The sequence below is a fragment of the Mytilus edulis genome, chromosome 12 (assembly GCF_963676685.1).
Source record: "Mytilus edulis chromosome 12, xbMytEdul2.2, whole genome shotgun sequence".
Classification (NCBI taxonomy): Eukaryota; Metazoa; Mollusca; class Bivalvia; order Mytilida; family Mytilidae; genus Mytilus; species Mytilus edulis.
In genome coordinates, this window is record NC_092355.1 from 55,731,803 (window position 1) to 55,759,307 (window position 27,505).

The 27,505-nt window shown below is 33.7% G+C and overlaps 1 protein-coding gene across 2 annotated transcripts; it reads left to right on the forward strand.

The window, feature by feature from the left end:
• Positions 1 to 1,867: 1,867 nt before the first annotated feature.
• Positions 1,868 to 18,428, forward strand: LOC139498845 (uncharacterized). Of its 2 annotated transcripts, none has more exons than XM_071287426.1 (3): positions 1,868 to 2,494; positions 15,375 to 15,518; positions 16,764 to 18,428. In XM_071287426.1, exons 1-3 carry the CDS (start codon positions 2,281 to 2,283, stop codon positions 16,946 to 16,948), a joined length of 543 nt encoding a protein of 180 aa, XP_071143527.1. In that variant the 5' UTR covers positions 1,868 to 2,280; the 3' UTR covers positions 16,949 to 18,428. The 2 variants fall into 2 exon arrangements, with proteins under 2 accessions (XP_071143527.1, XP_071143526.1); XM_071287425.1 differs by lacking the exon at positions 1,868 to 2,494 and adding an exon at positions 7,650 to 8,035.
• Positions 18,429 to 27,505: the final 9,077 nt, after the last annotated feature.

The window sequence follows — 27,505 nt, forward strand, 5'->3', positions numbered from 1 at the left end:
TGTCTATATGCAAAACACAAAATCGCCCGAATACTGAGCAACACGAACCTCACCTAAAAACTTAGGTGCTCCGAAACGGAAAGCTAATCCTGCTCCACATGTAGCACTGACCGTGTTGCTTATGTGAGTGCTAATCGGTGAAGAAGACCGTACTTTGACCTATAATGGTTTACTGTTAAAAAATGTTACTTGGATGGAGAGTTGTCTCATTGGAACTCATGCCGCATCTTCTTATATCTATTGACAATATCATTGCATTGAAAACGAAAAACAGTGTCTACCAATAAACAACAGTATGCAAAACACAACACCGCCCAAATACTAAGCAACACGAATTCAACAAAAAACTGGGAATGACTTAGGTTCTCCAGAATTGAAAGACAATCCTGCTCTACATTTACATGTAGCTCTGACCGTGTTACTCATGTTAGTGTTAATCGGTGATCAATCTTAACATTTACATATACTTTTTTCTTCATTGTAAACACTATAGATCTGCTTTTCCTATGTTGTTTGTTTATTGGTCCGAAAACCTTTTGGATTTAGGAAATACAGGGAAAATGTGGACTTTTAAGATCTATGTATACAAAATGGTGAATCGCATCTTATATCATTATTTCATATAAATGGAAGTTTCAGGGGTGGATCCAGCCATTTTAAAAAGGGGGGTTCCCAACCTAGTACAAAGGGGGGTTCCAACTATATGTCCCCATTCAAATGCATTGATCGGCCAAAAAAAAGGGGGTACCCCCCCCCCCCCCTGGATCCACCAATGAGTTTATTTACATGAACATGTTGTATGAGGGTCTAGATAGAATGGTGAAAACAGGCCAAACAAAACTTAAAGAAACATGAAAACAGGCCAAACAATTCTAAGAATAAAGAATAACAGGGCGCCAACATGAAAAATATAGGGAGCACCTGAGATCACCTCCATGCAGTTCTCGGTCGTGTTCGTATTGCTCAGTCTTTTGTTTTCTATTGTATGTTTTGTGTCCTACTGTTAGTCTGTTGGTCCTGTTTTAGTCATGGAGTTGTCTGTTTATTTTCGACAAATGAGTTTGAATGTCCCTCTGATATCTTTAGCACACATTTTTTCTTATGGCATCCTACGGAATCTATAATCGGATTTCATTGGAGTATTTTTCCAAAGTGGGAGTTGCATATGGATTTCTTGTCGAATGAAAATGATACACACGCAAAATAAGGAGTGGAGATAATGGACGAAAGTTTAAGAAAACAGATATGAAGACACCTTTTCCATATCCTCATGTATACATTTACAGATATATAATGTCATTACAAATGTACACTGTATGTTTCAGAAGAATCCGTTATTTTGATTGGATAACAATCTTTTCGCGTCATACTTAAATTCACCTTCATATCCCAATGAAGTTTAACATTCATGATGAGACATGCTATCACAAAAAAAGTGATAAAAATCGAATTTTCATGATCATAGCAAAATAAATGTAATTATAAGTATTGAATGCTTCTTTAAGTATGTTTTAGGGGTGTAAAAGCATTGACCGTGCGCACATTTTTAGAATGAAGCGCTTCTACGCTTAAATTTTTTTTACTTCGGTCAACGCTTTTACAACCAAATGAATTTACAAAAGAAGCATTCAATTCTTAAATAAATTAATTTACAACCTGCTTCTATTGTTATACTTCATACTTTCTACCTCTGAAACAAATGTAAATTGGATAGATTATTAATTTGACCAGTCATGATCTTTAATTTGAAATTGACCTTAAAATTATCAAAATTATTTTAAGAGAACAACAGAAATGTTATTCATAAAAAATCCTATAACATGCATGTTTCAAGTTAACAAGTCAGCTATAGCGCCTCATTTTTATTAAATAAAACAGCGGATATAAGCTAAGAGGCAATTTAACTCTCTTTATGAATGATGCCTGGATAAAATATATACTTATAAATTGTACTGTAAAATGACTAACCCATAACTTACCATCAAAACTATATCAGATTCAAGTAAAGTAATAAGGATAACACATTTACATCTGTGAACAAAATCTCATCTCTGGATCTTTTTTTTTATATAGATTTTGTGATTTTATGCATTGACATGTAGCTCTAAGTCTGTTCTTTTTTTCCTGATAACATGAAGATTTTAAAATGATTTGAGATTTTCGCGAGGTGACTTCTAAAATTTGTGCATCTGAAATTTTCTGAAACGTTCATTTCCCTGTTCCTGTTTGATAGTTTGTTGTGATTTCAAGTTAAAAAATATAAGATAAAACATCTTTAGAATGTCGGCCAACAGTACTTTCGTTTGCGGGATTGTGCTTTTAGTTTTTACAAATATGGCGGTCATCTTGGCTTTTTCGTCGCCATATTGGATTATAGAAAGTGTAAATTACGGAACCGGTGAATCGAGACACGGACTTTGGTTTGAATGTGGATATAACAGAGAGTGTGTTACTAATTTTAGACTACAATACAAACCAGAGGACCAATCAAAAGGTAATGTTATAACACTTTATTGCATGAACTACATGTACTGCAAGTTTTTTTTATCAATGCAAATAATGCGACAAGGTTGATTTTCTTATCCCAGGCATAGATTACCTTAGCCGTATTTGGCACAACTTTTTCGATTTTGGGTCCTCAGTGCTATTCAATGCTTGTTTGGCTTCCTAACTGTTTTGATCTGAGCGTCACTGATGAGTCCTATGTAGACGAAAAGCGCGTCTGGTGTATCAAATCATAAGCCTGGTACCTTAGATAACTATTGTTACCGCAAAAGATAATAATTCGCATTCTGATATCCGATACTATGACATGTATCTATGCATATTTCCCCTATTTTAAGGGTTTTGTGTGTGAGTATTAAAGCTTTTCAAAGCATTCTACATATATTTGAACAAATGTTTTACTCTTAGATTTGCGTCCTTGCACATGACTATAATATTTATATACATAAATGTAGTTCGTTCTTCCTCATGACTTCTCACAGAGTTTCGGCGTTGGCCATCACTACTCTGATAATTCACTCGTCGAGATTTGTCATAAATATGAAGCCAAACACGATTGATGCTATATATACTTAAAATCTGCTAAAAGCCTTAAAGTATACTTAAGTTCATTATCGACGATTGAAAAATGTGTACCTACTCGATAACATGAAAACAATCGGAGCATTACAAGAGTCTCTAAAGTATTGTGGAATTCTAAGAGATGTCAATCACTTCTGGAAACATATTTAGCAGATAAGATTTTCTTGAGATTTTTATTTCTCAAGGGAGTTTACGCATTTTTATCCATACGAATGCCTTAAAAAAAATGCCCATTGACCCCTAATTTTCTTTTCATAAATCTTTTACATGTATCATTATAAGCCATCTGTAAAAGTCTTGTTGTTTTTTTTTAAATTTTTTTGAGAACTTCAACTTGTCAATGATAAAGCCTTGAAAAATCAAGAGAGAACATTTTCCCGCCAAAATTTCAATGGCTTATATCTCAAAAACAAGCACATTGACCTTTATTTTATTTTGCTCTTTTTGGTACCTTTATTAAACCCCTATCAATATACAGGGGCGTAGCTAGAAAGAAACGACGTGGAAGCAAGTTCCGCCGAGCGGAGCGAGGCGAAAAATTTTTGGGACCCTATTTTGCAGAACAATGTTTTTTTTCGGTTTTTGGTCATAGAAGGGCTAAAAGAGGAGCTACATGTATATGTAGATAAAAAATTATGATTATAAAACTATTAATAAATCTTCTGAATAGAGTAACAAATAAACAACTCATATTTTTGATAAGAATTTACTTAAAATCGTCCAAAATCTGCTCTTTGGGTCTTGGAAGTAAGAAACTTCTCTATTACTTTGTCAATATTCACACTGAAATCCCGATGAATATGCAGTAATGCTATGTAAGTTAACTGTCGTTGTTCATTGTTGATCGTACATTTGTTTTCAATTACATATGTAGTACCGTGACTGAAAGATCTCCATCATGGTATGGTAGCACTCGCGAGATGTTATAAACCAGCGTACGTGTCCGGCATCGAGCGACCTTCCCAATTGAATTCGTCAAAATTACATGACAGGTCAGTTTCGTATGTCTCAGACAATATTGAGATTTGTGATATTTCCTACATTCTGATGAAGCAGATACAGCGCAAAGAAGATAATACTTGAAGCGACTCCACTTTTCAGTTCCCTTATCATATGGTCTAAAAACGCAAAAAATAATAAAAATTTCCAATACTGTTTTGGCGTGGTTGCAGGGTGATTGGCTCCGGTAGTCTGTCGACCACTTCGCCTCGGCATATTTTCAACGATATCGAAGGGATCTAATAATTCTAATGCCGATTGGTACATCTCATTCCAAACCGATGAACTGTACACTGTGAAATATTCTCCAAAACTACATGTCTTAGACTGAATATAAATTCAAATCTTGTAAAAGATACAAGTTACCTCCTGATCTTGTAATTTTTTTTAATTTTGAAACCAAATGTCGTTATTTAATGATATTTCATTAATTAAAAAGGTGACAACATAGTTGTTTCCTTTAACATTCAATTTATAAATTTTGATTTTGCCATTTCTTTTTTTGCATGCCGAATCAATGTACACGCACCTGCGTGTAAGTGTATATGAGGCCACGATCTTTTTCTGCATGACTCGAACAGCTTCATCAACACTTGTAACTATAGTTTGTCAAACTAATATCCGGGACACCAACAGTCTCCGACGTTAAACAAATATTATAATCATAATAGTCTAAGATAATCACACGTCGCTGTCCGATTCCGATTGACAACTCATTTCTCTCTCTCTCTCTTCATTTCTTTTTTTTGTGTGTGAAAACGACGTGGATGCACGTGCTGTCGTGCCTCCGGGTAGCTACGCCCCTGATATATACTAGTATTAATAAAAGCTTGTTATTTTAAAACTCAGTAGCGAACTTCCTTAAACATATAAATATTGCTTCATGATACTTACTCCATTTGAAAAAGAATTAAAAACATTTTACATGAATATTACTGGAAATGAAAATCACCAATGCAAAATAGTGTTTATCGTTCAGTGAGGCACTACTGTACATGTACAAATAAGAAATACATTGAATGATGAACATCTTTGATCATTGTTGAAGGCCGTACGGTGACCTATAGTTGTTAATGTCCGTGTCATTTTGGTCCCTTGTGGACAGTTGTCTCATTGGCAATCATACCACATCTTCTTTTTTATATATAAAGCTAAAATAAATTTGTCTCGTTTAATTTTTAGCTTTTGTGCATTTGATGGTTATTATAGTAGCGTTTACACAAACAAATGTTAACTAAAAATCGCGATTATTTGGTTGAAGAATTATAAGGATTAAAAACATTTTTTCTAGAGGTTATTGATGTGTAAACCGGGGCTCTTACTCACAAACTTTTACATAAAAGTCTTTTTTTATTCAGTTTGTGAGTTAATCGCCACGGTTTACACATCAATAACCTCTAGAAAAAATGTGTTTAATCCTATAATGAAACTTTTTAAAAAGTAGACAAATTTCGGGGACTTTTGAAACTGACTACTAGTATATGGTATGGGTTTTACTCATTACTGAATGCCGTACAGTGACCGATAGTTGTTACTTTCTGTTTCATCTGGTATCTTGTGTAGATGATATTAAGACATGCTATCAATTATTAGAAATTTTAATGAAACAAGAAAAAAATTAAGTACCGTATATTCTATTCTATTATAAATATACCTCCTATTCATAAGACATCTTAAATTTAAGTAATATAATAATAGCATACATCAAAAGATATCTAAATTGAAACAGAACAAATCTTTGACCCCAGCTTCGACCGGAAGTTGTTTTTTGTTAAATGATTAATCGATATGATAGAATTATGTGTCAGTGTGGAAAAAGACATGATATTTAATGCGGGTTCACACATTGCCGATTATTGCTCCCGTTTGAGATCAGAGAGCTATAAGACACGAAAAGTGAAAAAGTCGGATCACTATCCATAATTATCTGGAATGTCCTATCATTGTCTAAACGCAGTCTTTTAAGTTCGTAACAGATTCCTACGGGTCGGGAATGGTCCAGATAGTTCGGCGAAGCACCCGACAGTTAGGTGCGTCCCGTAACATTCGGGGAAATTCAGCCGATTTTGTCTAGTCGGAACGCAAGCGTGACTATGTCGTGACAGATTCTTCTGTATCGAATCAAAATCCTAACGATGTTCTGTGTTTTCTGGACGGTGTGACTGTCCTGTGGAACGGGAATGATCTTGAGAAATTTTTCATTGCTGTTTTTCTGCCGTTTGAGTCCAGATTGCATCCAGATCTTGTCGATTGCGAACCGTCTTTGCCGAAACCGTTCCGGAACAGTCCAGTTATTAATACGAAATTCGTAATTGATACCCACGTCAGAGTCCCGACAATTACAGAATACAATACGACTGAGACCAGACAAAGCCGTTTGCAATGCGATAGAGCGCACCGTGATAGGATTACGTTCCGACAGTACCTGATCATCCCGAGTATGCCGACAGTTTTCGAACGGATAACTTCCGTCAGCGTCGGTTCACTGTGTGGTCACTGTCTGATCTCTGTCGGACTACCTTCGGTAGAATCGGGACGCAGTCGTGACAGACTCGGTCGAATTTTACCATGCGAAAGATACAAATCGGATCAAAAGCGGATAGAGAACGGGATTATCGAGACAAATTCGCTTGGAAACGGTTGAATATCGACGCTTCCTGAACAATATCTGATTGTTGTCGTGATTAGATTATTTTTTTTACAAATTTTAATTAAAGTTTCAATTTCCATCCACGATTCACAAGATCTTGATCAGACTTTTGACAAATTTTAATCGGGAATGGTCCTTTCAAGGACGGCAGTAAAAATCGTGAATGTGTGACCCCAGCTTAAATATAATCTAAATACTTTATTCCTTATTAAGTAAAACAAAAATTAATGCCAACGAGTTAACTATTTATCACACTCCCGGCTTTTACAATATAGAATCATTTTAAAGCCAGAAAACGGAACAATATCGATTTTTTATTAAACAGACTCTACAATTATTTGTTTGGCGTTAGTTGTCAGTGAAGTTTTTTCTCTCCTTTCTATTAATTAAGTGTTGTCTCTATATTTAGATTTGAAGTTTTTGATTGTTTACTTCCTTTTCCAAAGATTCAATTTATGTCAGTGTATCATAACATGTATACATGATGGTCTTAAGGGTTTACAGATTAAAAAAATAATATGCAAAAATTGCAGAATAAAGGGGCAGGGGGAATTCAGAAAAATAAGCAAATATTATAAAGTATATAATAATGGATAGTTGAAATATGTAAATAGATAAATAAAATATATAAAACAAAGACAGAATATGTATTTAAATAAAGAAAGGAGAAAAAAATGGTCGGAAAAATTAAAAGAATAAAAAAATGAAGGATCCCATTTATTAGTACACAAGTTTTTTTTGTTTTTTTTAACATACAAGTTTTATAAACCTTAAAGTTTATCTGTAGAGTTTATCTCAATTATTTTCACCACATGTATGTGTAAGTGCTATAGCAAATATCCCAACAAATCAATTACAATGGATGAGAAATAAAATTTCCGGAAACTATTATGATATAGATACACAGTCACTCATCTTGTGATGGGAAATCAAAACAATTGAAAATAATTTGTATCAGAAATCTTCAACGAGGAAATAATAAGCCAGTTTCCATGGTAACCACTTACATTCATCGTTCTGATTAGTTTACATACAAAGTATCAAAGTATAGCCAGCGTCATCATCAACCCAAATAATTTTTTTCCTGCCATTTTGTAAACATGCAGAGCTGCGCTGCTGTCACAGGACTAATCCTGCTCGTGATCACTGACCTTGGGACAATTATTAGTTACGCCACGCCCTTTTGGGTCGTACATTCTACAAACAGGGATCAAGGATTGTGGGCTCTCTGTGAGGGAACGAATTGTCAATGGATATACGATGCTAGCTTTCTTACAGGGAAAGAATTCCATAAAGAAGGTATTTATGCATATGTTTATACTTTGAAATTTGTTACTATTATATACAGTGCCAATATGATAAAAATAGTATGATCTACAAAGGGGGGAACGCTGTTTAAAACACTGTATGTCATGAATACTATTTTAAAACTGTTTACAATGTAAGGAAACAGAGAAATAATTAGACTATATGATAAGTAACATCGCATATTCATATTTTATTCTGTTCGTCTGCTCGATCAACTTTAATATTGGTATATTCATCAGGTTAGTCTCGATCAGAAATCCTTTAAGACAATAATTCTTTGTTTGTGTGTGTGTTGGAAAAGGGGATTTTTTTTTTGGGGGGGGGGGGGGGGGGGGGTTACGGTGTAGTACGTGGCTTTGTACATTGTAGATCACGTACATATTGTCTGAAACATATATCATACAAAAGCGAATATTAAAACTTTCCTGAAAAAAACCTTTGTTTTGGCATAATAATCTTTATTTGTCATATAAGTAACATTATACTTGTTACATAAACAAAAGTAACAAAAACAATAAAATAACTGAGTTGAACACACACATATCTATATATATACAAGTAAATATAAGGAAATAAATGAATTTAAACGTATAGTATATATGTTACATTTTGTACTAACAAATATAAAGCTCGGCACAGGTGTTTCCTGGGTGAAGAAAACGTATGCTCAAAAGTTAATGCAAATTGCAGAGGAAAAACAAAATATATCTCAAACCAATTCCACTAGTGGTTCCAGGAAAGGGAGATCCAAACAAAAATGGGCTCGCTTGATATTATTAATACTGATACAGTAAATACCAAAAAGGGCTCGCTTGATATTATTACTGATAAAGTCAGTATTAAAAACAAAACATCAATTATTCAATATATATTTTGCTTATCATTTTAACATTTCAATATTTGTATGTCTTTCATATTAATACATTATTGATGCATAACGTTATTATATTAAGGTAGATGGGGTGTCTAAATTATAATCCATAGAATATTTTGATAATTTGCCAAAATGTACCTGCTTGTTTCAAAACATTAATAAAAAGAATGGGTCACCAGACTTATTTTCACACTACATGTTGTGCAAAATTGTCAGATATAGTATAGAATATGCATGGAAAACCCAATTTTCCTCATTAAAACGAAAACTACACCATAGAATTTTTAGATAAAATATTAGACATTGTTAGTAGATGGCTGCAATATTATTCTTTCAGATAAGAAAAAGAAAAATAGGGGTCATCGAACTCATTTTCTTGCTACACAATAAAATGGGTAAATTCTTACACATTCTATTGTAAAAAAATAACACAATCTGAATTATCTGCCCTTGCATTTGAGTTATCTCCCCTTATTTGGCAAAGTTGGAAAAAATAAAAGTATTCACACACTGTTTTTAACTCGGTTTTCATTGTTGATTCATGTTATTTTCATATTGTAGCGGATGTATCAGTTATATATTCCTCGTACAGTCAATTAAAACTAATAGGAGAGCGGAAACCATGATTCGATGCAGGAAATATTTAAAAGGCACTCATATAGTGCTGCATACATAATTTTTTTTTAGTCAAACTGAGTAATTCATTATTCAAAAAATCTTAAAGGAAAAAAAGTCGGATGAGAGCAATTTGTTTTGATTTCTGTATAGACAACGCAGAGATGATAATAACAAAACCAACATATAAACAGTGGGTCGCTGTGTATCTTAAAACAAATGATCAAAATATTTAAACTTTAGTCTTTTGCTGTTTCCTGCTTTTTGGTTGTGTTGTTGTCTCTTTGACTCTTTCCCCGTTTCCATTCCCAATTTTATTCCAACTGCATCAGCTTTATATGTGTATTAATTATATAAATAAGAAATCATCACGCCCTAAACTTGTACCTTGATTTTACCAGCATTGTTTAAAAATACCAAGTTTTTCAAAACTTATATTTTAGAGAAATGTAAATAAAATTTGATTTGGTATAGAGGCCAACGCATTTAGATCAAAAGTGGCTCGCTATATGGAAACAAATCTAACTTTACTGGAAATCCAGTTTAAGTACGCAAGTAAGCATGTCGGTCCTTTCAAACTGGTTTCTACTGGTTACTTTACTGTACCAGGTTGGGGCCGTCTTGTGCTTGTTGTAAGGGGAGAGTTTTTTCTCCATGTGAAAAGCCTTTTACATGTAACCTTTCTTTGAAATGAAGAACAGTGAAGAAAGCCCTATTTCTTGACCTTTACCTGTTTTACGAGCGTGTAGTGTTTTATGACATGTATACCATTAATATACCATATCCTTTCTTTTCCATTTAAATCAGAAACATATTATTCCAACAGGCCTTGCGGTCATAAAACTTTCGAGCACGATTTTTGTACTCAGACTCAAGAATTAACCAATCAAAATACTGGATTTTGTGTTTCGAGCACTTATTTTGTACCCGGAGTACTGAGTAAAGTTTTATGACCGAGAGCCCTGGTGTTTCGGTTGTAATATCATGATTTATGTAAATAAGGTCATGAACTTTGATCTATTTTATTTCTGCGTAGCATTGAGATCTCTCAGCTGGAACTCTTATAATAAAGATTCTTCTCTCACGTGTTTCTATTATCATAAAATTGAGAATGGAAATGGGGATATGTCAAAGATACAACAACCGACAAAAGAACAAAAAAAACAACCGTACGTAGGTCACCAATGGGTCAATGCTCTATGATAAAAATCCCGCACCCGAAGGCGTGCTTCAGCTAGCTCCTAAACAAAAATGTGTACTAGTTAAGTGACAATGGAGGCCATACTAAACTTAGAGTATATGATGCGCCAAAATGAGAATTTGGAACGGAGAATATAATTTATCTTTTGTTTTGACTGTAATATTCACCACTGGACCTTGCTATTATAAAGTAGACAATAACTGCATGAAGGAAGCGATTAAACTATGTTAAATATAAAAACTGCACAGATAAAAAATACTAAAAATATCGGAGATGACAAATTATTATTTAAAGTGTTCAGTTTATATACATTTTCATTTGAATTGTTCAGTTTTACATACTGTTTATACGACCGCAAAAACAATTTTGCGTCGTATAATGGTATCATGTCGTCGTCTGCGTCGTCTGCGTTGTCGTCGTCCGGAGACACATTCGTTTCCGGACAATAACTTAAGATTTAGTGAATGGATCTCTAACTTGTGTTTGAGTGGATGAATCGCTCTAAAATTATACCACAAGTTTTCATACCATGAGGGAATGGTTAGTAATGACTTTGGGGGTTATGGCTCAAAATGTTTTGGAATTAGGGGCTAAATGAGGCGAAATTAGGGGGGGGGGGGAATGGGAAAACTAGGGTTTCAGGACAATAACTTAAGATTTAATGAATGGATCTCTATAATTTTTTACCAGAAGGTTCAATACCACTTAAGAAAGGTTGGGATTGATTTTGGGGTTATGGTCCCAATAGTTTAGGAATTAGGGGGCAAAAAGAGGGCCCAAAATAAGCATTTTGTAGTTTTCAAACAATCATAACTTGTGTCTTAAGTGGATGAATCGCTCTGAAATTATACCACAAGTTTCCACAGCATTAAGGGATGGTTAGTAATGACACTGGGGGTGGGGGTTATGGCTCAAAATGTTTTGGAATTAGGGGCAAACAAAGGGGGGAAACTAGTTTTTTTCTGGTCAAAGAACAGTTAAGACAATTTAAAAGCAGTGTAAGGGAGGTAAATCAAAAACAGTTAACATACAATGTTTGGTATGTTCGGATTTACCTCCCTTACACTTCCTGTAAATAATGTATAAAGAAATGTCCGGTTTTGGACTTATTGCAACAAAAAGGGGGTGGTAGAAGTTTTCAATTTTTTTCCCCAAATTTCTCAAATTCCAAATTTTTGTAAAGTTTGAAGAAGAAATCTTTAATTGCACAATATTGCATAATAAATTTGTAAGATCTTGACATTTGTTTTGTGTCAGAAACTCATATTATGCCAAGAATTTGATCACAATCCAAATTCAGAGCTGTATCAAGCTTAAATGTTGTGTCCATACTTTCCCCAACTGTTCAGAGTTTGACCTCTGCGGTCGTATAAGGCTGCGCCCTGCGGAGCACATGGTCTGGTTTATTTGAAGTGTTAAGTTTTACATACTATTGGAAGTGTTCAGTTTTACATACTTTCTTATTTGAAGCGTTAAGTTTTACATTCTTTTTGATTTGAAGCGTTCAGTTTTACAGACTTTCTCATTTGAGGTGTTCAGTTTTACATATTTTTTTATTTGAATCGTTCAGTTTCACATACTTTTTTTATTTGAAGTGTTCATTTTTACATACTGTTTAACAGTTTTATTTGAAGTGTTCAGTTAACATACATTTTTCGAGCTATTAAATAACTCATCAGCATTTTATTTTATATACGTTTTTGAAGTGGTTATCAGTCTTTTTCTTACGAAGTTTATAGTTGTTTTGATGGTCTTGTAGTAATATATTCTCTTCTGTTTATTTTTCTATTACCCACATTCTAATAAAGCTTAGTTTATTGATAGTACAGTGTGAAGATCTCCCATCGGATACTGTCAGTAAACCTTCAGTATATATAACTACTTTGATCATTTTTATCTGATAATTACCAATCATGTATATCGAGGGTCTATATGCAGTATTTTTTTTCTATGTATCAGAGTAATATGTTACTTACTTTCTTGATCTAAATTATAAACGTCAATAATAACAGTTGACAGTACTGAGTTTACTACACCAGCAGAAGTAGATCCAGAGGGAAAAGGGGGCCTCCAAAAAGGGGGGTTCTAACCCCCCTTTTATGACGATCAATGCATTTGAATGGGGATACCTTCCTCTTCTCCATGTTTGGAACCCCCCTTTTATGACGATTAATGCATTTAAATAGGGATACCCTCCTCTTCTCCGTGTTTGGAACACCCCTTTTATGACGATATCAATGCATTTAAATGTGGATACACTTCTCTTCTCCGTGTTCGGAACCCCCACCCCCCCCCCCCCCCCCCCCTTTATGACGATCAATGCATTTAAATGGGGATACCCTCCTCTTCTCCGTGTTTAACCCCCTTTTATGACGATATCAGTGCATTTAAATGTGGATACACTTCTCTTCTCCGTGTTTGGAACCCCCCTTTTATGACGATCAATGGCCTTTAAATATGGATACCCTCCTCTTCTCTGTGTTTGGAACCCCCCTTTTATGACGATATCAATGCATTTAAATGTGGATACACTTCTCTTCTCCGTGTTCGGACCCCCCCCCCCCTTTTTCCCCTTTATGACGATCAATGCATTTAAATTGGGATACCCTCCTCTTCTCCGTGTTTAACCCCCCTTTTATGACGATATCAGTGCATTTAAATGTGGATACACTTCTCTTCTCCGTGTTTGGAACCCCCCTTTTTATGACGATCAATGGCATTTAAATGGGGATACCCTCCTCTTCTCCGTGTTTGGAACCCCCCTTTTATGACGATATCAATGCATTTAAATGTGGATGCACTTCTCTTCTCCGTGTTTGGAATCCCCCTTTTAAAAACGACTGGATCCGCATTAGACCAGAAGAAGACCCAATAAGGGTCAAACAAATCAAAGCAACTAAATTTCAAACAAGAATCGGTTCTAAAAATAAAATCAATAATTGAATGAGTTTCCTGCTAACCCTCACAAAAACCCCAAAGTACACCCAAAATAAACTGCTTGTTTTACAATGTGTTATGACTTCCGTCCTGCAGATGAAAAAAAAATGTTTGAAAAAAGAGTAAATGATAGACACGTGTTATATTCATTAGAGGTTATAAATCAGATGAGCAGCCGACACTCACTTGTGTTATACAGGTTATAATCTCTATTAAATTGTTATCAAACTTTCAACGGTTAAATTATTACACACGCAATTCGTGAAGTAGCAGTTAAAATTTATTAAATAGAGTGAGCTCCCCTGACTAAAAGTTTGATTCATGAGCGTGAAAAAAAGGGAAGCTCCAGTCATACTTGAAGGCGTATTTAAGATAAAGTCCATCGTTTGTAGTGTTCCGGGTTTCGAAACTTCTTTATTAAAAGTTTTGCCAACTAAGCCCTACTTTTCTTATTATACTTTATCAAATTGAAAGCCATATCTGAAAATCTTAACAAATCCTCGTTATTTTATGCTTGTTTTTAAACGTAAAAAGCTGCTATGTTAAATGACAATTGTATGAACAATCAATGGAGAATCGTTTCCCGCCAAATTTGCAATACCATCTACTTTAAATCAGTTGTCTCTTAAATAAGGCCCTCTATTATACCATTTATGTTCAGATAGTGGTATGAAGGTATATAGATGTTCTTTTTATTGCAGATACATTTGTATACGTGCCTTTAGTGTCAAACATTAAACCCGAAATTCGAAACGCATGGCAAAAAGAAAAACGAAGAAAAAGACGATCACATACTACTAAACACTATACACAATTATAAAGAGTTAGCAACACACACCCGCAAAAACGAAACAAAATACAACAATATTAACCGTGGATGATATCAGGGATCACTATCAGGTTGAGAAAACAAATTTTGTTCCACTTGTGTCACCTCAAAACTACCTAAAACTTTATATATGACACCGGATGTTCGGTTAATAATTAAAAAAAAATGGTGAACATGTTTTATAGAGCACTTATTTTTGTATTTGGGAGCTACCATTTTTGCTTATAGGGGGAGGAAGAGAGGGGCGTTGGGGCATGCAAAACTCCGGTCCTGCTGTCCTCCTGTTTGTTTCAAATTTCCTCCTATTGCTCCAACCAACCCCCCCTACAAATCTTATTTGGCTCCCTTAGTGTTTCTTCCATCCAGTCCTGCTAGGTTAGAAAAGGATTTCCTTTATATGAATTTATTGTGAATCTGCTCTTATTCTGAACATGCATGAAATATTTGCCACATGATTTCAGTCAAGCAACAAATAATCATTCGTATTTTTTACATTTACATTCTGTGTAATGGAGATATCATTTGATTTGTAGGGGGAAAGGGGGTGAGGTGGGGGGGGGGGGGGGGGGTAGGCTTAAATTTGGAAAAACCCAGGACAGAAGTTTGGGGTAAAAATAATGCTGGATGAGCAACTATGAAAAATGAAAAAAATTAGCAGGATTATAATTCAAATTTAATAAGCCAGGATTAACTTATTAACAAAATGCAGCATCGGATAGAAGAAAAAAAAAGCAGGACAAATATTACAACTAAAAAATGCAGTAGATATTTTTTGTCCTAACAAACAAATCAAATGGTTGCTCCCTAAGTTAAAACAGCTACTTCTACAAAACGCTTTCAGTAATTTCTTGTTACATTGCACTTTACTTTGCAGGTTGGTTTATAGCTGTACAAGGTCTGATGTCAGTGGGATTAGCCCTATGCTTGCTATCACTGTTAATCGCCACAATCTCACTATGTTGCCAAAAACAGAGTTGTTCCCCTTCTGGCACAATAGCTGGACTACTGTTGACAACATGTAAGTCTAGTATTGGGATTATTAGATATAAAACCTTAAATTGTTCCCTAATTTTTGTTCTCGGTGAACTTATAATATATGAAGCTGTGGTATATTTACCAATAAGAAAACTATCCACTAGAGACCAAATGTAAAAGAAGTAAACGAGTAAACAACAGGTGTGAATTGAACCCTGTAGTATAAAGTAAAAACACAAAAATACTGAACTCCGAGGAAAATTCAAAAAGGAAAATCAAAAATCAAAAGGCAAAATCAAAAGTCCAAACACATCAAACGAATGGATTTCAACATGTAAGTTGTACATTTTTGGCTTTTGTACATACATGTATGTACTAGCCGTACTTGTCCGGCTTTAAAAAACTGAATTATGTCATAACAGCAAATGGATTATACATAATACAAGGCAACACAATACAATTTATAAAATAATAGAACATATTTTAAGAGTTTACTTATAATTTTATGTTAAAAACACCATCATAAGCTTGTCTGACATGGGTCCGACTCCCTCAGTTATAAAGACTGGTAAATGAAGACTCCAATATGACAAACAAGTTCCGGGTGGGGTTTAGAATGTGCTTTGATTTATTAAATGCATCAAGTTTAAATAATGGTACATAGTCTTTTAGATAAGCAAAAAGATTAGAACGCAATGATATGTTAATGTTACAATACAAAAAGAAATGACATTTGTCATCTAGGACTATTCATATTACATTAACATGCATATTCGCGTCATGAATTTACATAATAATTTGCCGGTGAACGTTAAGCAGCCATCCATTTGTCTTCATCAACTTCTAAAAATAGTGGTTGTCCGATTCGAAATTTACTTTTTTTTTATCCTATTACCGATTGTGACAATACTACTGTGGATTTGCATGGCAAGTGATGTATCTTTAGCAATATTCACGCAATATCACCCGACTCGCCCCTTTCGGAGGGCATAGGATTATTTTTTTTTTCTCTTATTTTTATCTATATTTGCATATTTTTGACAGTGATAATCAATTTATTTAGTGTGCCGTCCGGAGCATTTTTTTCTAGATTTATCTCATCAAGGGCGCCCAAACCCAAACGTACGAAAGCCAAAAATGTATAAGTATACTTAAAATATTTTATGTATGAGGAGTTATTTGTCAAAAAGGGAAACAAAAAAAACTAAATTAAATATATGTGAAATTTCAATATTTTTTAAGCGTTGTTTTTGAGTATTATATTAGACTTAACTATTTCTCATTCCAGTTTTAGCCATGTGTGTTGCAGTAATCTTGTTTGGAATAAAAGCTTCACAAGAGTTAAAAGTGACTGTTGGTTTTGATAGTAAAACTGATGATTGTTTTGGTTGGTCATTCTGGCTTGCAGCGGCATCAGCAGCATTGTCTTTAGCTACTTCCGGTGTATATGGATGTGCGTCACGGATAGATTGAAAACGAGACTAATCTCCTGCCCATTCCATAAGAAATATGGACCAGACTCAGAAAAAAGTTACTCATTCATTTTGTATTATTCATTTTTATTTTAAATGCATTTATTCAGTTTTTTTAATATTGAAGTATATATATTTAGAATCAAGTTATAAATAACATTTCGTAACAAAAATCTGGTATAAAATAGTCCATTTGCCAATTACCGATTTGATTCTGCTATTACACACTTTTTAAACAAATTACTTCCTTTTGTGAATCTTATAGACTGGTTCTATATATATATACCGGACAATATTGCATGGCTTTTGCCAATGCAAAGACTTTAAGTATGATGAATTAATTTATTGAAAAATAATCTGATGTCGTAAGTATTTAGATAAACGACAAATTAATGTAATTAAAAGATTTCAAACCTTAAAGATTACTCACATTACACACAAGTAAATTTGCTAATTCTGCTAGCTCTCCATTGTTAATAAAAATTAATGTCCCTCATAAGGGAGACAACTAAAAAAAAAGGTCTCTAATTACAGGGTAAATTGCGGGAATTGGCAAATGTACTATTAAGACTTCATGTATTACTTATACATATATACGTAGTATGATTCAACTTTTATTTGAACAAGGTTTGTGCTCTCCCTTCTAATTTATGAGGGTTTTGATGGGGGCGATTAGAATAGAAAACAATTGAGAAATATTTTTAATAAATTAACAAAAGATGAAGAATAGAAAAAAAGAGAAAAATGAAAAAAAAAAAATGAGAATTCAAAAATTAACCAACTCGAAGAACAAGAAAATACAACAACAAAAATAATTAAAAAAAATAAGTTAAAAAACCAGACTTTGTGATCGACTTATACCGAGTACCAGTTGTACGATACGAGTATATCAAAATGTCCTCTGGAAATGGTTACATATGTTTGCGTATGCAATGATCTATCATAAATTAACTTCTCGCTATCGGAATTTCTAGTTAATATGCTGTGTGTATATTATTTCCGACATATACAATTTGTGTAAATAAAACTCTGTTTGTTTTTATTTGAAAAGTAGAGATTTACCTACATTTGTTTTGTAAAATGAACTGAGTAAACTTTCTTTCAACATTTTACATGTATTTGTGTAAGTATAAATGAAGACCAAATGGGCCAAAAACATAGTGTCTGATATATTTATTATTACCTTGTACATGTATAATACATGTCGATGACATTGCCCATACAGATTTTTTACAGCATTTTTTGAATTTTTCGTTTCAATTCTCTTTTACTTGGTAATTGATTAATCCAATTCTGAGTCGACCTCAAGCGCCATTGATGAATCTTATTTAGACGAAATAGTCGTCTGACATTTTTAATGTATAAACTTTGTGTCCATGACAATCAAGAAGATTGTGTACCTCTTTTACGATATAATGTATATAGAATTTCTCACATATTATTTGTAACCCTGTATTTTTATATTAAAATGACTGATTGTATGCCAGATTTTTTTTTATATTTTCTCAAGAGACAATCTAAGCAATACACTTTAGTTATATATTTATAAATCTGAGATAGCGTCAAAGATTAACTCTCACAAACTTACTAATTTCGACAGCGAATGATAAAATTGAGAATGGAAATGGGACAGCAAGAGCAGAAAACAGCCGAAGACCACCAATGGATCTCCAACACAACTAATAAACCCCGCAACCGGAGTCGGGGTCTCAGCTGGCTCCTTAACAAAACGTGTACTACATGTACTTTAATACACGGTGTTTGCTCATAGTTGAAGGTCATATCATTACCTAATGTAGATTCATTTATTTTCGTGGGCACCAATCTTCGAGGATTACAGAAAAAATGTATGTTCTTGGATATTTAAATTCGTGGTTTTCTTTGTTCAGATTTGGCTATACTTTATGTCCTTTTTTGTTTTGAGCAGCTCTTTCCACGTTTTGGTCTCGAGCATCACTGAAGAGATGTCAATCGCCAAAATACGCATCAGGTGCATACACATTGGTACCGTTCATGTTATATATTACACTTGGTCCATACATTTGTACCTCTGATGTTGAACAGTTAGTCCCCGAGGGTCTCACCAGTTCAGTAGCCAGTACATCAGTAATGCCTCAAAAATATAAATATTGTTAGATTAAAATCCTTGTTATGCAATTTTTGAAATCATTCTAGATTAAGAAATAATTAAAACAAAATATGAAAAGCTCTGATTCCTTGTCCGGCTTTGGCTGTATGCTTGGTACTTTTCAATATGCTCAGCTCTTCTAACATTTTTATTTTGTTTTGGATTTTCATATATTTCGGCCTCGAATATCACTGAAGAGACATTAAATGTCGAAATGCGCATGTGTATAAAAATTGATACCGTTGATGTTACGAAATAAGGAACATTTACAGTAATATCTCATCTTCTTATTCATATATTAGAACATTAGTTAACACCATAACGAAAGACGAAAGATGACAAAAAGACGGAACAAATTCACTAAACACCAACTGGAAAAAAATTAAAGACCAAGGAATACAAACCCACCAACAATCGGAGGTGACTAAAGATACATTTGAATTGGTCATGGGCAAAAAATGACAACATCAACAACAAGAAACGTATACAATGCACAAACACAGATACACATATGGAAGTAAGCTTACAAATTGTATCATGGTGTGAGAATGTATTACATTGCATTTATATCATGTTAACATATTTAAAAATCTTTAGTTCTACAAACATTATATCTATTCATTTATAAAGACACATAATCTGTCGTTTCGCAATAAAAAATCCGTTTTAAATTACATATATATATATATATATATACATGTAAAACTTCGGGCAACGGGAGGCAACTCTAAACACAATTTCATAAGGACAGGATCAGTCATGATTAAATTTCAAAATATCACTATTCAACTGCATAACTCAGATCAATCATATTTGAATTATTGTAACTGGGAAACAATATGAATTTCTGCCTTTATTGAAAATCCTATGATATTAAAGAATTTAGACAGGTGCAAGAACCGTTCGTTATACATATGTATCTGTTTAAACCCAAAGTTACTTGCAAGCATAATACCAATAAGGCAGCAAACAGTCTATAGACTTCTGAGGTTAATATACATCCTTCCATCCCGTACCAAGTCTCAAAAAGAGGTCATCAGCTTATTATCTTCAGATTGACACATCTTCCTCACAGGTGTTATTCTTAGATTTTATCATTTGTCTAATAGTGCGGTGACTGAAGGCAGATTTTTTGGAATTTAATCTCCCCACCGAACACACACCTACATAATATATCATTGGAAAGAGGAAATCGTGTACTATAATAATATGCCTGTCGTCAGGACTTGATATGGTCACAATTGTTTTAAATTGAGGTCAAAGGTCATATGTAAAAATTTGTGAAAATTTGGGTGGGTTTCAATTTTGACATTTTTTTCTATTTCTAAACTCTACCTAAATACAAATGATACTGTTTTGGCTTAAGTAATGTTTGTTATTATACATAAACCTTAATCATTGAGATTTTTTTTATCAAATAAAATCCTAAAACGACGTTATATAAACAAAACTTCAAAAATCAAGTTTTCAACCTTTAAAATGTTAAGAGCACCTTAACCTTATGAAAAATATCAATTTCAGGTAAAAATCAAGTGTCATGCAGGACAATACTTTAAAATTATTTTTTAAACTGTCATATTGGGTGAGGTATCAAACCAAAGCCATAGAACACTACAGTCAAATATGACCTCAAATTGAATTTGCGGATACTTCAGGTTTTTTTATAGACTTCTCGTTGCTTTTTGTTTTTGTTTCACAATTATTACTGCTACCATAGTATTATCTTTTGTTGTGTATTTAACTCTAGTTAATATCTATTACATTATAGGTTTTGTAACTTTATCCCCCCCCTTTTTCCCCTTGCAACGTACCACAAACTTCAAAAGTATTCCATATAAAAAAAGAAGATGTGATATGATTGCAAATGAGAGAACTCTCCAAATGAGACACAAAACAATTATAGGTCCCGTACGGGTTTCAACAATGAGTAAAAGTCATACTGCAAAGTCTTCAATTCCCGAAACGAAAAATGTAAAACAAACAAAAAATCTAAGGGCCTGATTAATGTACAAAATAAATAATAAAGAAACTAATATAGTATATAGAAACAAACGACAAACACTGCATTACCGTCTCGTAACTTAAAACTGACACATACAGATAGTGGCGGGGTTTAACTTTTTTAAGGGCACTCCAACAATCCCCTAACCTCGGGACTGGATTCGTGTGTACTAGTGCAACAAGCTTTATACCAAATCAACCCTTATCTCCATCATGTTCATTTTCATCAACTGTCACAATAACAATAACGGTACCACTTTTTCTGCACCAGATGCGCATTTCGACAACACATGTCTCTTCAGTGATACTCGTGGCCAAAATATGTGAAATCCAAAGCTTATATTAAAGATGAAGAGCTATCATCCAAAAGTTCCAAAACGTATAGCCAAATCCGTGAATTGAATCAGAGCTTTGCATGAGAGATATACATTCCTTAATTTATAATAATTTATAATATTTTGACATGTTTTAATATTTCTACACATTTCACTCATGGCCACAGGTCTGCACATGAAAGGTTCTGCTCAAAGCAAACACGTTATTTTGAGTTTTTCTTTACAAGTACAGACAAGGTATTGTAGGAAGTCCGAAGACATTTGTTCCTAAAACATACCAGCTTCAAACCATCCCAATCAATTCATCCAAGATTTAACAGAGATCTATAAGGGGGTTTAAGAAGGTGTGATGACATCCATATGCTTGTCTGCAAAGATGCTGGGGAAACATCATACGAGAAGTACACACTATCTTGAATTCGCTCAATTTCATGGTTGGTAACACTTTATTTTAAGAAGCGTAAAATCCATTGGCATTCAATGTTTCAAAAAGGTGTTTTGAACCAAACTCACGGTACATTTGTAAAGCGAATCCGAAATGAAAAGGAGTAAAACAAAAATGATTGCATCAACAATTATTGCTTAGCATTTCCACAATTTCTCTGGTGTCATTTCCTGAGAATTGTCTTGGCTGTATGCAGTTTCATTGAGAAACTATAAAATTAATTGCAATAAATACGAAGGCATTGACTGAATTAAGAAGGAAGAAACAATTCATCCAAAGTTGGGTAGTCTTCTTTGGAATTCGATGTCTTTTCTAAGTAAACTTGCAGCGGAATTAAATATCTGTCCGTTTTTTTGTGTCTATTACAGTTGACATTGAGATTTTGAGGTCAGTTTTCAATTGACTAAAAGCTTATATGGCATCTAAAATAGTTAATTTGCTACTAAATAATATGTTATATTTGCCTTGAACTTGTTAAAATTGTTTGACAACTGAATTTCTATAATAATAAATGAGTTTAGACTGCATTTTACATGTAGACTATTTTAAATTAGAATCAGCCTGAAGAAATGATCTATATTTATCAAGTAACGGTGCCATGAGGAATGACCATTAAATCGTTGTCAATAGCCAATATAGAATTAGTAAAAGCAGTATCGTGTTCTGAAATATCTGCTTCCACGGGTTTGGATTTTTTTTTTTTTCGTTTTTAGCAAATATTTTGTAATGCAACCAAAATGACAGAGTGCTTGAAGTTAAAAAGATGGACGGGAAACTATTTCAACTTTAACTTTATCTGACACGGATAAAACATTTTTAATGCGCTCATCTGATTCAAACTTGAGTATTTTTTTTATCTTTCTAAATGTTTTGTTGCAACAAAATATACAAGCGCTACAGATGAACGACTGCATTCTAGAACGTGTACACTGAATACCTGAAACTGAGGGACAACAGTCAGATGATTGTATGTCGTCAAACTTCCTGCACGGAGTTCTTTAAATTAACAGCTATCGCATCATGCCATGAAACATCTTGATGTTCCCCTCATCCAATCTTTTATGTAATGCAGATACAAAAGTCGACTTCCCTAAACTGGTAAAATTGACTCAAAATTTCAATCGAGTTTTTTTTAGCATATTTTTTATTCACTGAGTAAAATTTAAAGACTTTTGTCTGTTCTTAGTACTTAATCGAGCAAGTTGCAAATGACTTGACATATCACGGAATATTTACTGAAACTATCCGTCAATTATTTTGATTTTACAATAAGACTTTTCTGACAAAGTATATTTGATGTATTATAACGAAAAAACATAGAATATAAACATATACAAACAAAGTATGTGGCATATATCAGTGCACTTTGATTGAAAATATGTGTATATAATAGCGAAAAAGGTAGTAATTTCATATATCATTTGAGAGCAAATTATTGACTAATACACAAAATGGTACGGAAGGCAAGTGATTGAGTTCCGTGTTGAAATTGAAGATTTTTACTCCATTCTTTTTCCATTGATTTCTTAAGGTTTTTTTCATATTTTGTTTCCGAAATTTTTATCACTTATTAGTTTTATTAAATACTATATGCTTAAAATATTATGGGATAATTTTTATTACTACTATGAAGAAGAAACTAAAGTTTGAGTCTGAATTTGCAATTCAAATTACCTCAATTTTAAATAGTCTAAACTTCACAAATTTTATAGATTAGAAGAAAATAAAATACTGAATAGCATATTTTGACATGTAAAAATAGCTTCAGGAAAAACTATTTCAATTAAATGTAAGCAAATATACCAATTTTTTTCATTTTGAAAAAGGAGGGTTGAAACTCTCCAATATACTATCAGTCATTAATACGACTTTTTAGAAAAAAGTGACCGTACGAAATTCTGACGACAGGGCAAAAACTAAAGAAGACATATTTGTCTTTAAGTTAAGACCATTTGTAATCGTGTGTTATTTGGGGAGATTAAACTCGCGATCTAGACGACTTTTTACACTTCTGTCACCGCACTATATGTCTTTTGGACCCGTTTGCATTTCAATATTCTTTTTTTCGCATCATTGCAATCATTTGCCATGACAGTTGTTTTAGACCAGAAGAACCTGATTTTTTACTCCTTTAAGGGGGTAGACCCTCGGGGGGACCACTTCAAACTTTTTTTGGTAGGGGTGAGCAGCTGAGACATCAAGTACCCCACCCTTTTCATATATTTTGTTTATCAAAAATATATACCTTGTCATATATTAATTAACAAAAAACAGACCTATAGATATATTTCAATATTTTCACCGCTCATCATTACGTTCTTGTTAAGAAGCAAAATAGTCGCAATAAAATCACCTGCTTTTCCAATAAATTCGTCATATATATCTTAAACACTTTTTTCTTATTGCCCATTTACATCTTTCATTATAAAGATATTTCAATTCCAAAATAGTATACAATACATATAAAAGACGTTTGGTCAGATCATAGATGGTATTACATCTATGGTCAGATAAATGTAATATCACCCCATGGCCAGAGCGTAACACCTTCACTGATTTTAACATGTTTAAATATTAATTAAAAACTGAGAAACAGTTTCATTGCCGTTCCCTCGTAAAGGACGCTGTCACAATGGAATTTCTTAAAATAATTGTTATCATGTTTTATGTATACAAACCCTTGAATGATAATTAGGTGCAAATGTCAAAATAGTTGGATTTATTGCATCTATCACTGGCATCAGTGGAAATACCACATCAGAATAAATAGAGATTAATTGGTTTGACAAATAACTGATGCAATTTACCTCTGTGGTTTAACCGCATCAAGAATAAATACGGACATCTGATTAGTTTCAGATACTTATGATATAATCAAGCAAGTGATAATATCAACCTATTGATATATTTCATCTGAATTTCTCACCCTTTTCATATATCATGGAGCATGAAAAGGTGACCTATTCCAGCGGCTCATCCCTAGGTCACTAATTATATAGCAAGTGGCCCCCCGAGGGTAGACCTTGGTTCAGGGAGATAACTCATTAAATCAGTAATGCGTTTGTAAAAGTAAAGTTTTATCAATGTATTTTAAGCATTTACCTGAAACTGATTGAAAATAATCGATGTAACCTAGAAGCTTAGAATATATCTATGAAAGTGGTTGACACAAACATACTGATGATTTTATGAGTTATCTCCCTTAACCTAGGTCTACCTCCTTAAATTGATGTTTAAGATGTTTTATTTCAATGATTTCTAAATAACTTGTACGACATTTATAGCCGACTATATAACGGTATGGATTGCTCTCATTATTGAAGGCCATTCGGTTGCCTACAACATTGACATCAATTGAATTTTTGTGGATATTTGTCTCATTAGCAATTATACCACATCTCCTTTACATATTTTTACATTACACTGAAGCACTTTTATTGATCATTAATTACCAAGAAAGCTCAAATACAAAGAATTGAAGGCAAGTGATGTATATACGAGTAGATGTAGAAATGTTTGGAACAGTAAGACTAAAAGATACACACAAAAATAGAGTATAGTCAGATACATTTATGGCAATGTCTGCGGGAATTGGAACCTTATTTTGTTTAAGTAATTTGTTTACTTTATCAACGGGAAATTTGAGAATTAGAATTATTTCCGGCTTTGTACAAACATGAGCAACGCGACGAGTTTCACATGTCGAACAGGACCTGTTTACCAACCAAGCACCAAAGATCATTTCCCGTTTTTGGTGTGGTTTGTGTTGCTCGGTCTTTAGTTTTCTATGTTGTGTTTGTGTTGCTCGGTCTTTAGTTTTCTATGTTGTGTTTGTGTTGCGCGGTTTTTAGTTTTCTATGTTGTGTTTGTGTTGCTCAGTCTTTAGTTTTTTATGTTGTGTTTGTGTTGCTCGGTCTTTAGTTTTCTATGTTGTGTTTGGGTTGCTCGGTCTTTAGTTTTCTATGTTGTGTTTGTGTTGCTCGGTCTTTAGTTTTTTATGTTGTGTTTGTGTTGCTCGGTCTTAGTTTTCTATGTTGTGTTTGTGTTGCTCGGTCTTTAGTTTTTTATGTTGTGTTTGTGTTGCTCGGTCTTTAGTTTTCTATGTTGTGTTTGTGTTGCTTGGTCTTTAGTTTTCTATATTGTGTTTGTGTTGCTCGGTCTTTAGTTTTCTATGTTGTGTTTGTGTTGCTCGGTCTTTAGTTTTCTATGTTGTGTTTGTGTTGCTTGGTCTTTAGTTTTCTATGTTGTGTTTGTGTTGCTCGGTCTTTAGTTTTCTATGTTGTGTTTGTGTTGCTTGGTCTTAAGTTTTCTATGTCGTGTTTGTGTTGCTTGGTCTTTAGTTTTCTATATTGTGTTTGTGTTGCTCGGTCTTTAGTTTTCTATGTTGTGTTTGTGTTGCTCGGTCTTTAGTTTTCTATGTTGTGTTTGTGTTGCTCGGTCTTAAGTTTTCTATGTCGTGTTTGTGTTGCTTGGTCTTTAGTTTTCTATATTGTGTTTGTGTTGCTCGGTCTTTAGTTTTCTATGTTGTGTTTGTGTTGCTCGGTCTTTAGTTTTCTATATTGTGTTTGTGTTGCTCGGTCTTTAGTTTTTTATGTTGTGTTTGTGTTGCGCGGTCTTTAGTTTTCTATGTTGTGTTTGTGTTGCTCGGTCTTTAGTTTTCTATGTTGTGTTTGTGTTGCTTGGTCTTTAGTTTTCTATGTTGTGTTCGTGTTGCTCGGTCCTAAGTTTTCTATGTTGTGTTTGTGTTGCTCGGTCTTTAGTTTTTTATGTTGTGTTTGTGTTGCGCGGTCTTTAGTTTTCTATGTTGTGTTTGTGTTGCTCGGTCTTTAGTTTTCTATGTTGTGTTTGTGTTGCTTGGTCTTTAGTTTTCTATGTTTAAACTTTTGTTTGTGTTCCTCGGTCTTTAGTTTTCTATGTTGTGTTTGTGTTGCTCGGTCTTAGTTTTCTATATTGTGTTTGTGTTGCTCGGTCTTTAGTTTTCTATGTTGTGTTTGTGTTGCTCGGTCTTTAGTTTTCTATGTTGTGTTTGTGTTGCTTGGTCTTTAGTTTTCTATGTTTAAACTTTTGTTTGTGTTCCTCGGTCTTTAGTTTTCTATGTTGTGTTTGTGTTGCTCGGTCTTTAGTTTTCTATGTTTTGTTTGTGTTGCTCGGTCTTTAGTTTTCTATGTTGTGTTTGTGTTGCTTGGTCTTTAGTTTTCTATGTTGTGTTTGTGTTGCTCGGTCTTTAGTTTTCTATGTTGTGTTTGTGTTGCTCGGTCTTAAGTTTTCTATGTTGTGTTTGTGTTGCTCGGTCTTTAGTTTTCTATGTTATATTTGTGTTGCTCGGTCTTTAGTTTTCTATGTCGTGTTTGTGTTGCTCGGTCTTAGTTTTCTATGTTGTGTTTGTGTTGCTCGGTCTTTAGTTTTTTATGTTGTGTTTGTGTTGCTCGGTCTTTAGTTTTCTATGTTGTGTTTGTGTTGCTCGGTCTGAGTTTTCTATGTTGTGTTTGTGTTGTTCAGTCTTAGTTTTCTATGTCGTGTTTGTGTTGCTCGGTCTTAGTTTTCTATGTTGTGTTTGTGTTGCTCGGTCTTTAGTTTTTTATGTTGTGTTTGTTTTGCTCGGTCTTTAGTTTTCTATGTTGTGTTTGTGTTGCGCGGTCTTTAGTTTTC

What these genes read in the sequence shown, in the direction of transcription:
- LOC139498845 (XM_071287426.1), top strand. Translation starts at nt 2,281, where the DNA reads ATGTCGGCCAACAGTACTTTCGTTTGCGGGATTGTGCTTTTAGTTTTT. An exon ending in ACCAGAGGACCAATCAAAAG is followed by an intron (nt 2,495 to 15,374) that starts GTAATGTTATAA and finishes TTTACTTTGCAG; the next exon opens with GTTGGTTTATAGCTGTACAA. An exon ending in TGGACTACTGTTGACAACAT is followed by an intron (nt 15,519 to 16,763) that starts GTAAGTCTAGTA and finishes TTCTCATTCCAG; the next exon opens with TTTTAGCCATGTGTGTTGCA.